At 41.6% G+C, this 16,313-nt stretch overlaps 1 protein-coding gene across 1 annotated transcript; it reads right to left on the reverse strand.

The window, feature by feature from the left end:
- Positions 1 to 2,388: 2,388 nt before the first annotated feature.
- LOC145781177 (uncharacterized) lies at positions 2,389 to 5,484 on the reverse strand. Its single transcript, XM_082592986.1, has 4 exons — positions 4,593 to 5,484; positions 4,299 to 4,517; positions 3,622 to 4,160; positions 2,389 to 2,826 (listed from the first exon to the last, which is right to left on the reverse strand). Exons 1-4 carry the CDS (start codon positions 5,482 to 5,484, stop codon positions 2,389 to 2,391), a joined length of 2,088 nt encoding a protein of 695 aa, XP_082449112.1.
- Between the last annotated feature and the right edge of the window lie 10,829 nt (positions 5,485 to 16,313).

Below are 16,313 nucleotides of genomic sequence, written 5' to 3' on the forward strand. Positions count from 1 at the left end.
CCGTTTTCCATTGCACTGTTATAAAAAGCCAAACTTCTTCTAGCCCTGTTGGTTGTTTATAGCTGGATAAGATAAACTTTGATAACCATATAGCCTACAGTCAGTCGTTTTGTATCGTATTTCGTAGACCTTTGCTACCCTATACTAATTTAATATTGTTGTTAGCAAGAGCCTATGTATTTACCCTGCTTATTGACCTGTAACATCCTGATTAACCTACTTCAAAATTTCACACAATAATCTGAAAAGACAAGCGGTAACGAAAATAAACTTTTAAACCACCTAACAATAATACTATGGTCGGAACAGTCCAATTGCTTCGTGGTATTCGCCGTCACTTTAGCCTTGCTTTAGTGCATTCTTAGCACGCCGTACACCCGTACGGTCGCAGTCTGTAGCCTTCCATGTGCAAACAGTGAACCATGAAACGAACGACGTAGAGAAACGAGAGAGATAAAAGAGAAACACTAAGAGAAGAGTGAGTTTCCACTCATTGTGTTATATCTCGTTGGTTCCAACTTTCATCTGGTTATCAGCCGTTTGATGGTATTTCAGCTCAGTTTTTTAACTAGATGTTGGAAATATCATCAAGATCTTAGATCTAAAAAGATTTTTTGTATTATTCTCAGTTTTTCCAAAAATCAGGGTTTTCTGGCTAGCTAAGCTTTTATTTTACTGATGGGGTTACTTTGAACGTTGTTTTTTAACAAGAAAAATGGCTGTGGAACTGGGTAAAAGCATTTGCAATGAAGATGAACGTGATCCAGAAGTAAATGTTTCAAGCAGTAAGAAAAAATGTGTGCCAAGAGATGAGGCTTCTATCGCAAGTGAGGAAAGAAACAAAGATGATGAAGAGATAATGAGTGATGCTAGTCTGGAAGTTGGAGCAAGCTCCAACTCTAGCGTTTCTGATAAACAAAATGACAAATAATTTCCCGGCAACAAGACTTCAACAATCGGACAACTTCACTCTGCCAATCTCGGTAACCGGCCCTGCGTCAAGAGCCTCCACAAGTATGCAAACTACCAGGAATAACCTTCAAGGGTTTGTCCGTCCGAGGATAAAGATTCAAAAACCAACCATTCATACTAAGGAAATGCAAAAACATAGGATGGAGTTGGCCTACGTTCAATGATGAAATCGATTATGAATGGAAAGACGTTTTGAAACGTAGCTTTGAGGCTATTCCTGTTAACAATCGTGACCTGTTGCGATTCCCTGACCTTGAAAAAGAATGGAGACAATAAACCTTTAACACTATTTGGAAGAATCCTCCCCCTTGTCTCAAATAACCGCCAGATAAGGTTAAGTTTCATAAACTGGCTGTTGTGTGTAGGCCTACACATTCGTTGATTTGTGTATTTAAAATACAATTTTCTGTTCAAAGCAGTTTGATACGCAAGACAATATTGAACATAGAAAGGAATTTAGTGCTCGTTTAAAGTAACCCCAAAATCCATGAGCTCTATCTAAGGAGTGTAAGCTAAGGGGGGGTGAGCAATGCAAAATCCCCCCCCCCCCCCCCACTCATTTGGCTTTCAAAAGGTTGTATGATATTTTTCTGATCAAATTTGGAAAATTATATTTTGGCTGTTATCACTTTTTTGAATATTTGATTTGGCAACCCTGAATTACGAGCCAGCTACGGCAGGCACTTTAAGCCAATACGGTAAGGCACTTTAACATCACCCACTCGTCGAAGAGTGCTTGTTTTTCAATGTGAAATTGCTTTGTGTTTTAGTCACAATTTTCCTTATAAACTCCATTGATTGCAGTCAAGATCCTTCTTGCACCCAGTTCAGTTGCAGAAAAAAAAAATAGTAGCCTATTGGCAGAGGGTGGGAATCGAACCCACGAACTCAAATTTACTACTCCTCTGCCCTAACCATTAGGCAACGCTGGTTAAGGCAAGGCATTCAGTTAAATTTCTTTGTATCAAAATCTTTCGATCAGAATATCACGTGACGAGTCACATGACTGAAATCAGCTGAATCGCGAGTAGGCTACGCTTTTTCGACGAGTGGGTAATGTTAAAGTGCCTACCCACCAATACACCATAAATATTTACGCTGTAAAGTTTTAACTTAGTTTGCTTACCGGTGTAGTGAAACCATCTACAATTCCTCTATTAAGAAGTTTATTACGCTAAAATGCAACTAGCTTGTTCTGACGACATAAACTGCAAACTGAATTGAGACTGAAAATAAACACCAGTAAAAACGACAAAGGAACTTAAGGCAACGTAACAAAGCAATCAGCAACGAAGCAATCAGCAACAACGTAAATTACAATGCAACTTAAAGCAATAACACGTCATTCACCCCTTCCCTAGATTATCAATAGGGATCAACAAAAATTAAAGGCGCTAATACATTAAATACATTTAATTAATTTACAAATCTGTTTGGCGGTCGCCTTGAACGAGATGAGCGCCGGGGCATGGGGCGCTCGCTGGAATCCGTCGGTATATGAGTTTCCGATGACGGGGCAGGTGCATCTTCATTGACAGACTCATTATTAGTTGTTATTTGTTCGGGACATTCCACAGATGGATTGTTTATCCCTTCGTTTGGACTCCCGGGATCCGGCAAACTAAGAGTCGACTCGTCAAGGCCACCACGAGCAGTAGGAGCGATGTCACGAATTGACACTGTGGTTTCGCGTCCGTTTGCGAAACGAACGTGCGCGTAGTTCGGAGTTGCATGAGTCATTTCCACTTCTTCGACAAGCGGTTCATACTTGCTAGCACGAACGTGTCGTCTCAATAAAACCTTTTGAGGACATTTAACCCAAGTAGGTATGGAAAGACCTAGACTTGAACGACGCTGAAAATTAAAAAATCGCTCGTGTGGCGTCACGTTTGTTGCAGTACATAATAAAGAGCGCATAGAATGTAAAACATCAGGTAGAACACACTCCCATTTAGAAATAGGAAGATCTCGAGTTTTCAAAGCAAGTTTTACAGAAGTCCAAATTACGTCGTTGTATCTTTCGCATTGGCCATTAGCCCGTGGATTGTATATAGAGGTTCTGCTGGTAGGAATACGCAAACTGTACATGTAAGACACAAAATCCTTAGACATAAACGATGCACCTCTATCCGAATGCACATAACCACATTTACCAAACATTGCAAAAAGACTAGACATGCACGAGATTACAGTTTCAGTGTCTACTTTACTACAAGGAAAGGCGAAAGGAAATCGAGAGTACTCATCTACTACAGTCAGAATGTATTTGTTATTCGTAGCAGAAGGTAAAGGTCCTTTGAAATCGATGCTTAAGCGCTCCATAGGTTGCGTAGCTTTTATCAATGGAATTTCAATTGGCTTGTAGAACTTAGGTTTCAACTCAGCACAAATTTCACAAGCGGATGTCATTTTACGGATGTCATCAATAGAATAAGGCAAATTCTTTGTTTTAACATAATGATGCATGCGAGTTACTCCAGGGTGGCATAAGGCCGCATGAATTTCATACAACGAATTGTCCATCATAGTTGCACAATACACTCTAGATAAAGTGTCGGGAGCAGTATTATACTTCCCTGCTCGATAAACAATTTCATAATCGTACTGTGATAGTTCCAGTCGCCATCTCAAAATTTTTGCGTTTTTTACCTTGCCATGGTTGTTGCTGTTGTACATGAATGCCACCGATTTTTGATCTGTGACAAGTTTGAATCGGCGTCCCGCTAGAAAATGACTCCATTTTCGAATGGCTTCGATAATTGCCGTCGCTTCTTTCTCTATGCTTGAGTGAACTTTTTCACTTTTGTTGAGTGTCCTGGAAAAAAAAGCAACGGGTCGCCCGTTCTGATTTAAAGTGGCTGAAATGGCAATGTCAGATGCGTCAGTTTCTACTGTAAATGAAATTTCTTCATCTATCACCCCAAGCGTAACTTGAGCCAATTCAGCTTTCAACGTCGCGAAAGAGTTTAGGGCTGCATCATTCAGAGGAAAGGTAGTGTTTCGAATTAGAGGCTGAATCTTGTCAGAATAACGCGAAATCCATTGCGCATAATACGCAAATAAACCGACAATCCTCTGCTGTTGTTTACTACTTTTTGGAGGCGGGATTTTTAGCAAAGATTCCACTCTTTCGGGGTTAGGACTTAAAGTACCTTTAGAGATTCTATATCCAAGCAAGTCGATTGTATCTGCCGAATAAGTACTTTTTGCTTCATTGAAAGTTAGATTGCATTCTCGAGCTACTGCAAGAAATTTTGATAAATTTTGATCGTGCTCTTCTTGGGTTTTCCCGCAAATGGTAATATTGTCAAGATAAGCGTACGTACCTTTGCACTCGTAGTCTTTGATAATGTTGTCCATTATCCGTTGAAAACCAGGTACTGCATTCGTTAGACCAAACGGCGTTCTCTTCCATTGCCACAAGCTTCCATCGGCTTCGAAAGCAGTGTAATTTCGATCTTGCAGAGGAACTTCTACCTGGTGGTACGCACTTTTTAAATCTAGCGTTGTATAGATGCTGTTCCTAGCAACATTGTTCACTACGTCTGACATAAGAGGTAAAGGATACGCGTCCAAACAAGTGAATTTGTTTATGGTTTGGCTAAAATCGATGACCATACGCTTTTTGTGATTTTCTTGAGTGACCACAAGAGGTTGTGCTCGCCATGGCGAACGACTCGGCTCAATTAAACCTTCCTTATAAAGTCGCTGCACCTCTGAAGAGATAAAACTTCTATCGGCTTGAGAATACTTTCTAGGCTTTGTAGCAATCGGATGGCACTCCTTCCTTAAGTGTTTGAAAAGCTGTATTGAAGTAGACGTTTTAATAGCTTCTAATGCTCCGATCTGTAACGTTGGCATAGGCCCTCCAAATTGAATGTTCACGCTTTTGTGCTGTTTCATAAAAGTTTGTCCGATAATTAGGTCGGTGAGCAAATTTTTCAAAACAGTGACTCCTACATTATCATACTCTTGTCCAAAAAGCGCGACTTTTACGTTACAGATTCCTAAACTTTGCGATGAACATCCTTTCACGGCTAAACCAATGCGGCATTCACTTTCTTCAAGATTTAGTTTTAGACGCTTTCTTAAACGGTCGCTCATGTGACAAAGGGTAGAGCCAGTGTCGATGAGAGCATTGGCTTGAACTCCGTTAACTGTAACAGGGACATTGACCTTTGCGTGGGTGTCGAAAGATTCGGTTGTCATATTCATAATGACATCTCGTGGAGTAGAAGCAGATGAATAAATAGGTTTTCGATTTACCCTGGAAAGACGACAAACTTTTGAGAAATGACCTTTTTTAGAACATTTGAAACAAATAACTTCACGAGCAGGGCAATATCTTCTACTATGTCGCCTATTTCCGCAATAGTTACACTTTTCAACCAACGCGGCGCTAACATCTGAGCTTTCTTCCTTATCTGAAGAATCTTCAATTTTAAAGGTAGGACGTGTTTCAAAAGCTGTTGCGCCACAATCAAGTGAAGACGAAGTCTGGCTCGCAGTCATTTCGACACGATTGCAAAACGTTTGGGCATCATCTAAGGATCGAGCTTTATCAAAAGTTTGTTGTAGCGAAGCATTTTTGTCCTCTAGCAAGCGTTGTTGTGATTTGACGAAATCCCAGCGATAAACGAGTCACGTATAGCTTCCTCTTTATGCGCAACTGCCGATACGGCCCGAAAGTCACAGGAGAGGCTCAATCGCTTTAAGGTCTGCATGTACTCGTCTAGTGATTCATCTGGCTTCTGCTTCCTAGTTTTTAAAACAAATCGAGAAAACATGGGGTTAGAAACCTTTTCAAAAAGGCGCTTCAGTTGTTCGATAGCTTCATCATAATTTGTTGTCTCACACACCAGTTCATATATTGAAGCGTCTATATGATTTATAAGCAAATTCAACTTGTCTTCAGCTGAAACTTCTCCGAGCTTTTCTAGATAAATTGTAAAAGACTTGTACCAATGCACCCATTGTCGTTTAGCGTCTTTACTTTGCGGGTCCGCAGCTAAGAGTCGAGGGCGCAAGTCTTTTAGATCCATATGTTACGGCCAATCTCTGTACAAATCAAACGTCATATAAAACCGTTCAAGTCTACTGAATATTACGTCATGGAAATTCCTAAAGCATGTGCCAAAATTGCACCATCGTTCATAAGACCTGTTTGGACCTGTTTGGGCCTGTTTAAACAGGAAATATTACATCAGCTTAAACACCTGTTGGAATGACTTCATAATTGTCTTTCATTTATTGCGTCACAGTTACTTTCTACGTGAATTTGAGATATTGATATCTATTCTGGTCATTCGTAAAATGATTGTTTGAAAGTTGGCCGCACCTTTAACTGTTGGCTTAGTGCTTGCTAGCTGGACAAAGGTTCCGTCTTTTATCCAATTAATCTGTATTGTAGTGACAGTTTTTTTTAGAGGTGTAGACGTTACACCTATTTTCGATAGCCTCGGGCTAATTTTACTGGAATACACTGTTTGAATAGACGTTTCGAAAGTGTGTTTATTTTTGGGTCATTGCATGCAGACGAACGGATTTGGGAATCTTACGTTACAATTTTCCCACGAAGAGATTATGGTTTACCGCTGTGACCACCATACTTTATTAGCGTAATAAAATGTAGTGAAACCATCTACAATTCCTCTATTAAGAAGTTTATTACGCTAAAATGCAACTAGCTTGTTCTGACGACATAAACTGCAAACTGAATTGAGACTGAAAATAAACACCAGTAAAAACGACAAAGGAACTTAAGGCAACGTAACAAAGCAATCAGCAACGAAGCAATCAGCAACAACGTAAATTACAATGCAACTTAAAGCAATAACACGTCAACCGGTACCCAAAAATGCCCTTCCGACAGTGGTGCCCAAATTAATTGAGGATTGGTGGGGAATAAATCAAAATTTTATCAAATTTTAGACGATTTTGAACATTGGGGGGATGCATACTTTTATACACAATTTAGTGGTAGCTTACAGGTAGCCTATTAAGTTTATTAAACAATCACCGGACCTCGGTAAATTAGCAGCTAACAGCATAATATACAGACAAGAAATCATGGAGACAAAAGCGCTACCAGTGCTCTTATGAATGACTGCTGCAAGATTAGGAAACAAGCAAAGAAAAGTTGGTACCTCCAGCGAGATTCGGGAACCTATGACCTTCCAATGAATACTTAGTTTTTCCAAAAAAAAAAAAAAGACCCAGAAGTTATACTTTTCTTCTTGTCCTCTCCTTCACTAGAATCACTACACTTAGTGCACTGTAAGACAAAGTCACTAGTCAGGAGACTGAAAACAATCGAAGCTACAGAAGAACATCTGCAAATTCATGACAAAAATAATAACTTTCAAACACATCACAAGAACTTGTTACAACCGAACATATTGCGTCTTACGGTTGTGCGCATTGAAAACTCATTAGCACTGTCATTAATGCTGATGTCATTAAGACTATTTTGGTGAATGTTGCAAACAATGCTAGCACTCAACCTTTCCTGTCCCAAAGTATTTCTCAGCCAGGTTTCCAATCTACGAAGATTGGAAAACGACCTCTCACAAGCAGCAAAGCTTACTGGACAAATTAAAGAGGATCTTAATCAGCTGAAGTATTTGAAAATAGAGAGGTTTTTCCAACTCGGACAATGCCTGGTAAGCTCTTTTAGCATCGTACAGAGATTTTGCTCCTGTTGCCTTGCTGAATGAATCAATTTGATAACTCATCGATTTATCTATTCAGCTCTGGATAATTTTTGACCATTATTTTTCAGGAACTAAGCTGGTCTTGAAAATTTGTGCAAGCTCTTTATACTTTGCCGAATCGGACTTCAGGCTACTTTCAAACCGTTCGGTCAGTTCAGAGATAACTCTTTGCTATCTTAACAGGATCGGATGTGACGTTGGCTGCACTGGAGCTAATCTGTTTTAGGTGGGAGTTGCATAATTCGCTGATATGTGTCTGCGGAACGGTAGAACAAACAATGCAACACATACTCCACGAATGTTCCATCTTATGGCCTCCAAGTAGAATCACTGGTATTCGACAACTGGACCCAATTACCGTATCTTGGCTGCACGAGGAGGCATTGCCAATCTAAGCTACTACAAGTCAAACGAGAGAAGAAGAGATAACTCTGTCCATGAACTGATTGCAAAGTATTTTATAATGCAATTTAGTGTCTGCAGTAGTTGCCATCGAGCTTTCACCCAATCTTTCAGGGACTCTTCTTTGTCGCGGTGCTTGTAAAGGCGTGATAAAATTAGAAGCAAAATTTTCCGAAAGCGAAACTGCATTTTTGTAATTGTTCCCAAACTATAAATCACGATATTTCTCTCGAGTGACTTTCAGGGTCTGAAACAGCTCTTCACAAGAGTCAATGTCAAGCTTTTCTCCTTGCAACGTGATACTAAATTGCTCTATAAGTGCCAAAAGCTTCAAAATCAGCACAAGACCCAAATATGTTTGTGCAGTATCTTCATTACTGCAGTGCTATGGCCAGTAGCCTGGTCCGGCTCGTCCTTAATACTTTCAATGAAGGTCCTTCATTGTCTACAGCGTCAAATCCAAGACAATTTAGAACTGTGATAAAACATCAATAAAAGAAAAACAACAGCAATTCGAGATGCTTGCAAACAATTAAATCGAAGTAAAACTTCATAGCAAATAATTTTTTTCTGAATTATTGGGAAGGGATGCTGCCAAAATATTAAGGGGATATATCCCCCAACCCCCCTACTTCGGCACCACTGCCTTGCAAAACATATTTTGTAAAACCATTTGGAAACCCTGTGCACATTGATGAGCAATGAAGTTGATTCTACAATAGGGGGTCTGGGGGGTGTAGCCCCCCAGAAGTAGAAATTTTAGCCCACTGTTTAAAAATCACCCCCCCCCCCCCCATTCTAAAAATGGATAGAGCCACTGCCAAAATCTCGTGAAACTTTAAACACAACATAATTTCAAAAAAGGTAACTTGTGCAGAAAAATTGTAACATTCCTTGCACATGTCAATAGGGGTATATGTAGCCCCTAATATATTGCAATATCTGGACGGTTGGTTCAGAGTTTAAAGTTTTACGATATAAAAACGACGAAAATTATTTAAAGTATCCCCAGTTTACGGTAATAAGCTTTTATTTGCTTGCAAGCTAATAAATTTGTGAGGTTTACAAAATCAATGATTTTGTTGCTGCTGAACGTTGGTGTCGACCAAACCATGATCCAACACGATGAATTGAAGCCACTCGGAGACTCCCAGAAAAACAACAAATTTTCATATCTGTCACTAGTGGCGCTCTGACATCTCCATGATGACAGGCGAGCTTGTGTAAACATCTGCCATTCAGAGAGGGTGTCACATGTGCAACTTTTGTCTTTTTTGCAAGGTCACTGCAAGAAGTGCGTTTAGTGTAAGCTGTGAATGCAGTTATACCATTCTGTATTCTTAGTATCAAGAAGATTGGCTCAACTTAGTGTTATTTTTGTGAAGTTTACTAATAAGGAGAAGAGCAAACAATCTCGATTTTAACAACCAGGAGTCCATTCAGTGATAGATTAGGGGAGAGAAGACTTTTATTTTGTCTGTTGATTGATTGATTGAATCTTTATCCTCGGAATGGGAAAGCTTCTTGCAGAGCTTAATCGTGGCAGTTTTGCATACTTGTAGAGGCTTTCAGTTTGAATCACTGACGCAGGCCCGGTCACCGAGATTGACAGAGTGAAGTTTCCGATTGTATGATACAAGTATAAACAATACGGATAAAAAAGCACAATAATTAACCAGATACCACATAAGAAAGATAGCATCAAAAAGACTGGCCTATACTTTTATAAAATAAACAGTATAAAAATTTCTTGTAGTTGCAGGCTACTGGTATATGCTACTGTACTTCGCTAAAATTGTGTAGCCTATGATAAATATTGTTTAATTTGGTGCGGCTTATTAGTTAAAATAATACAGTGACAAACTGCATACGGTACTACCTTTGCCACATATCTTTTTGAAAGGGCTTCCTTACTCCTTAGGGTTTCTTCTTTTTCTGGGTAATTGATTTCCTGCTAGCAGTGCATTAGCGCATTGATACGTTATTTCAAATTTTTGGATTACTGTGTTGCATTCACACTCCAAATTGGCCAGTTATTTAAACAAGAGGTTTAGTGTAGTTAATATTAATTACTGGTTTATTTTTTGTACCAATAGGTGAAAAAGAAGCATTGATAATTGTTTATTCATTTCTTAATTTTGTAAGTGGGGCTTCCGTGACAAGTGCAAAAGTAAATCAAGGGTTCCACAAGACAAAAATGTTAAAGAGTAGGCCTACTGGTATATATAGTGTTGGCTTCATAATCTCATGCTCAGTTCCGATTTAATCATAATTGTTTATGCCTGCTTTCTGACCCTTTACGAAGCCCTTGTTTACATGGCGAGTTTCGGTCGACTGCGTTGCCCTTCCCAAAATAGGCTTTATGCACATTCCCGGATGTTGTCACCGCGATGATGTTTTGACGGCGAGGCGGAAGATTCGAAAGCAGTTTTATTTAGGGTTTAAATATTTATTATCGTGGAAGTCACACAGTATGTAAGTAACACTCTTAAACTAACTTAATGTTTATATTTCTATTTGAATAAGGGATCAGTAACTAGTTGATATCGGATTTGTATCATACTGAAAGATCAATGTAGATGTAATTGCCTACTGGATTTGTGAAACCTAAATGGCTGCTGGTGCTACTGCTCAGTAATCTTTTATCCCTTTTCGCTGCTATACCCCTATGCTGGCCTAGTCCATTACTAGCGCTCAGTTTATAAATTCGTGACTTTGGATGGTGCTTAACTAGCCCTCTTATTCCACGCCCTGCAAGCTCCCTGGTCTCAGTGGGGCTAAGCCCTGTTTTCTAGGTTTTGCTGTGTGTTGGGTCCCCTTTATTGTATTCTCTCTGTTTAATGTATGTGCGGTCCGCATAACAACTATTGGTCGCCAAATAGAATCAGTAACTCAACCTGTGGTGGTTACATCATATCAATTATTGATTTCTTGCGTACCCTGGTAGGCTACGGTACGATTGATTCATGAATGTGTGTAGTGGCTGCTTTTGCTGTGTGAGTTGAATGTCAGTCATTGAATTTCTTGTGTGAGGTTGCAGTAGTTTAGTTCGGTTAATTGTGGCTGAATGCGCATTAATTGATTCTACTCCAACTTACCTAATTTTTGATTTACTGTTGTGATCAGTTGTAGCTTGCTTTGCTAGTTGTAAGCTGCCGACCTCGTAGGTTATTTCCGAAGGGAATTCCCCAGGTTATTTTTTGTTTTTGTTTACTGTTGTGTTGTCTGGCTTATCTGTAGCCAACATCTACTGTAGGGATATATTGCGGCTGTTTTATTTTGTTAATACTTACTGGTAGTATTTGTTGTCATTAATTTTGTTGAACTCACTATGGATAAGCGCCATGCTGAGTTGTCTCTCCAATTGGAGGAACGAGAGTTAGAACTGGAGCGTCGCGCTTTGCAGCTCCAACGCCAGGAGATGGCTTTAGAGCGCCGGGCCTTGGAGCTGGAGCGTCGACGTTTTAAATCTTCTCTGACGGGCGATGGCAAGGTTGAGTCACAAAAGGCAATAGGTGAGGGGGAGGGTTTACTTCGTGAGGAATCTGTATCTCGCCATGTGACTGGCGATGTCCCCCTGTCTAAAGACGCAGTTCCGCCAAAAACAGAGACAGTTGTCAATCCCGTTGGAAATGAGAGTCACAGTACTTTCGAATCTTGTCAAGGGGAACTGCACCGTAGCGACAAAGGGCTAGACGTTTCTAGCGAAAAGGACTTTGTTACCAGGAGCCATGCCGACATGGATTCGCGGTCTGTGTTGCCTGGTGAACGCGTCACGGCTTCGCATTGGAATTCGTTTGTGAATTATGAAGCCCAGCGTAAGGATGCTCACGTGGAGTGCCAAGCAGAGTGGAATGGCTGGAGAGCACCACACCAACCCATGATGATGGGATACCAAGGAGATTCTTATGGCCAGCACAGCGCAGACATGAGGTCTGCGCCTGGCTACCAAGGTGTTGGGAGGCACCTGCCCGTAAGGCATGAGTCCACAGGTCTGGATACCTCATTGCATTCAGCAAATTCACAGATTGAAAAGGTTGTCGGTGCATTGCATTCAATGGCAACTGCGGTCTGCCGCGCCCAGGGTGGTCGGGTAACAGAAGAGAGTAAATTTGATGGTACGCCAACAGATTATTATCGCTTTGTCCGATATTTTGAGAAATATGTCATTCGCGATGTAAACGATCCAGCTGCTATGTTGGACCTTTTGATCTCTTGCTGCACTGGGAGGGCACGACGCAGCATCGAGCAATGCATTGTCATGGAACCACCAAGCCTTGCTTACCAACATGCCCGTAACACATTGTACAGAAACTTTGGCATGATCGACAGTGTTACCACAGCCTTTATTGAAAAGATCATAAATGGACCTTCATTTAAGGAAGGGAACACGCAGGGACTATTGGATTTGTCGCGTCAGATGAAGGATTGTGAAATGACTTGTGGGGGGAGACTAGATTGTGGGTTGAACACACGTCACACCCTGACAAGTGTTGTGAGTCGTCTGCCACCCAAGTTGCAAGATCGGTTGATTGAGGTCTCTGTTGAAGGGCTTACATTTGCTCAACTGGCTGATCAGATTTACCAGTATGCTCGGGTCCAAGGTGGATATTTGGCACAGGCTCTCAACAGAGACAAGATTCAATCGAACCAGGAAAGAAGAACCAAGTCAGGTAAAGGTGTTCTGTCATATGCATCACAGGGTTCAGTAAGGGGTGGACCTCATACTGCTAAGAGTAGCGTCGGTGCAAACTATTCTTCAGAACCATGCGATTGGAAGTGCCCTGTGTGTTCTAACGGACACCCATTGTGGCAATGCAGGCAGTTTCGTCGCATGGCTGAAGTGGACCGACAACGGACAGTTAGAGCTGCCCAGTGTTGTTTTAACTGTTTAGAGTTTGGACATCGTGTACAAGAGTGCAAGTGGGACAGGAGTTGTAAGCTTTGCAAGGGAAGACATAACACTCTGCTTCACCGCCCTCAAGATGACAGGAGTGGAAGAAAGTACGGAGCCACGGAACCCCTGAAACCTGGTCAGGACAGCAAAGAGGCTGGCTCCTCTACATCTTCCAATTGTACATCTGTAGTAACCTGCGCTAGTTCGGGGCTGCGTGGTGCAAAGAGTTATATGGTACGTCTGAAGGTGGTACCGGTTACAGTTTGGAGCCCGGATAGAAAGTCACAAGTCGATACTTATGCCTTTCTTGATGAAGGCTCAGACACCACCCTCTGCACAATCGACTTGATGAAGCGGCTTGGGATGACAGGCAAGAGTGTGGATTACTCCATTTCAACTATGAACGGCGTCAGTCAACAACGTGGTTACAGGCTGCAGGGTCTGTATACACGTGGCATTAAAGAATGTAAGGGGATGGAGATTGATGCTGTATTGGCGGTTCCGGCATTACCTGCTCTGGATGGAAGTATTCCGAATGCTGATGATGCTAGCATGTTTCCAGATGTATTGCAAGGCGTTGACATCCCAGAGCTGGCTGAAAAGTCAGTTGACCTTTTAATTGGTGCTGATGTGCAGGAAGCACACTATATGCATGCGTTTCGCAGAGGCCGGAATGGTGAACCAAATGCCATTCGTACTGGCTTGGGTTGGACATTGAGTGGTCCTGTGGGACATAATAGTTCCAAGGCCTTGGTGCATGTTAATTTTATTCACTCTGGTAGTGACATACTGCATCGTCACATGCAGCAAACCTACGATCATGACTTCAATGATGTTGGTGATCCAGATGAACTTGCCATGTCCATCAATGACAAACAAGCGCTGACTTTAATGAAAGAATCGGTCAAAAAGGTGGAGGGACATTATCAGCTAGGACTACCATGGAAAGATGAGGAAACTACACTCTCTGGCAACAGAAAGTTTGCCGAAAAATGCTTGAACCACTTTCGGCGTAGGTTTGGAAAGGATGACGAGTTCTTCGATATGTATAGTCAGAAGATCAGAGAATATTTAGACAACGGATATGCACAAAGGATGCCACATGATCAATTGCCTCAGACCAACCGAACATGGTACCCCTCTCATCATGCTACCGGTGAAAAATTCCGCATTGTCTTCGATTGTGCGTCTAAGTTCAGGGGCACTTCTTTAAATGACAACCTACTTCAAGGCCCAGACCAAACAAGCAATCTGATTGAAGTTTTGCTTCGCTTTAGGGAAAAACATCCAATGATCTTGCCCAGCCGACACCATGTGACGCGCCTGGTGACGCGCCATGAGTTTTTTCATGTTTGTGGTGCCCATTGCGGCGCGCTTCATACGCTTAGTGTGTGTAGGGAGGCTTTTTGGGTGATTAAAGATCATTCTACTGTGCGTTGTGTGTTGCGTGAGTGTAGAGTGTGTCGTTTGAGAGATGCTACAGGGGGTCAACAAATCATGGCACCACTTCCAAAATGTAGGGTTACCCCTGGTAGACCAGCGTTTGCTTGCACAGGAGTGGACTATGCAGGGCCGTTTATGACCAAGTCTGGTAGAAGCATGTCCAAACGTTACTTGTGTGTATTTACCTGTATGGCCTCTCGGGCTGTACATTTTGAAATTGCTTATTCCCTCGATACCTCCTCATTCCTTCAAGCATTTCAAAGATTCGTAAATCGAAGAGGCATGGTTGAAGAACTCACGAGTGACAATGGCACAAACTTTGTCGGTGCTAAACGAGAGTTTGTTGAAGGCATCAAACGATGGAACCTTGCCCATATTGAGAAAGGATTATCACAGAAAGGCATCAAGTGGTCCTTCAATGCCCCATTGGCATCGCATAGAGGTGGGGCCTGGGAGAGATGCATCCGATCTGCCAGAAAAATTCTGCATGCCTTGGTCAAGGACCGAACTTTGAAGGATGAAGACCTAATAACACTTTTTACCGAAGCAGAACACATTATGAATGACAGGCCATTGACAACAGTTAGCGACGATCCCGAAGATTTGGCGGCTCTGTCACCTAATAGCTTGCTACAAAGCAAGCTTGATGCAAGCATGCCATGTGATATATTTACATTTGCTGACAGTTACCGTAAGTCATGGCGGTTAGTTAACTACCTTGCCGACCAGTTTTGGCAGCGTTGGTCTGCAGAATACATGACATTATTGCAAACCCGTAGCAAGTGGCAGAAGCCAGTTCGAAATCTCGCCGTTGGCGACGTGGTCTTGGTAATAAATGACTGTCAATCCAGAGGGTTGTGGCCCAAAGCGAGAGTGACGGAAGTGTTTCCAGATCAAGACGACGTTGTACGCACGGTTCGTCTAAAGACTGCGACTTCAACCTATGTGCGTGATGTTCGAAAGGTGTGTCTTTTGGAAGCAGACATTTGAATCGATTTCCCTTGATGATTGGACTTACTGATAGAGACAGGTTTATTATTACGCGCGCGACGCGAACATTTACGTAACTTAGTGTATGGTATTGTTGCTTGTGTTTTGTTTCCAATGCGTTTGCCTAGCTTTGCTTTTGTGTTCCAAACGACCTCAGGGGACCCACTTCAGAGATCGTAAATATTTTCCATAGTTGTGCGACATTGTACATTTGAAACGTTGTATTGTCTGAACTAGCTCATGTAATAAGAGCATTCGATTATTTTTCTCTTGGGAAAAACAGCTACTTCTACCCCAGTAATGTTTTTGAGGCCGGTATGTTGGCTTCATAATCTCATGCTCAGTTCCGATTTAATCATAATTGTTTATGCCTGCTTTCTGACCCTTTACGAAGCCCTTGTTTACATGGCGAGTTTCGGTCGACTGCGTTGCCCTTCCCAAAATAGGCTTTATGCACATTCCCGGATGTTGTCACCGCGATGATGTTTTGACGGCGAGGCGGAAGATTCGAAAGCAGTTTTATTTAGGGTTTAAATATTTATTATCGTGGAAGTCACACAGTATGTAAGTAACACTCTTAAACTAACTTAATGTTTATATTTCTATTTGAATAAGGGATCAGTAACTAGTTGATATCGGATTTGTATCATACTGAAAGATCAATGTAGATGTAATTGCCTACTGGATTTGTGAAACCTAAATGGCTGCTGGTGCTACTGCTCAGTAATCTTTTATCCCTTTTCGCTGCTATACCCCTATGCTGGCCTAGTCCATTACTAGCGCTCAGTTTATAAATTCGTGACTTTGGATGGTGCTTAACTAGCCCTCTTATTCCACGCCCTGCAAGCTCCCTGGTCTCAGTGGGGCTAAGCCCTGTTTTCTAGGTTTTGCTGTGT

This window comes from Aplidium turbinatum, chromosome 1 (assembly GCF_918807975.1).
Source record: "Aplidium turbinatum chromosome 1, kaAplTurb1.1, whole genome shotgun sequence".
In the NCBI taxonomy this organism is placed as follows: Eukaryota; Metazoa; Chordata; class Ascidiacea; order Aplousobranchia; family Polyclinidae; genus Aplidium; species Aplidium turbinatum.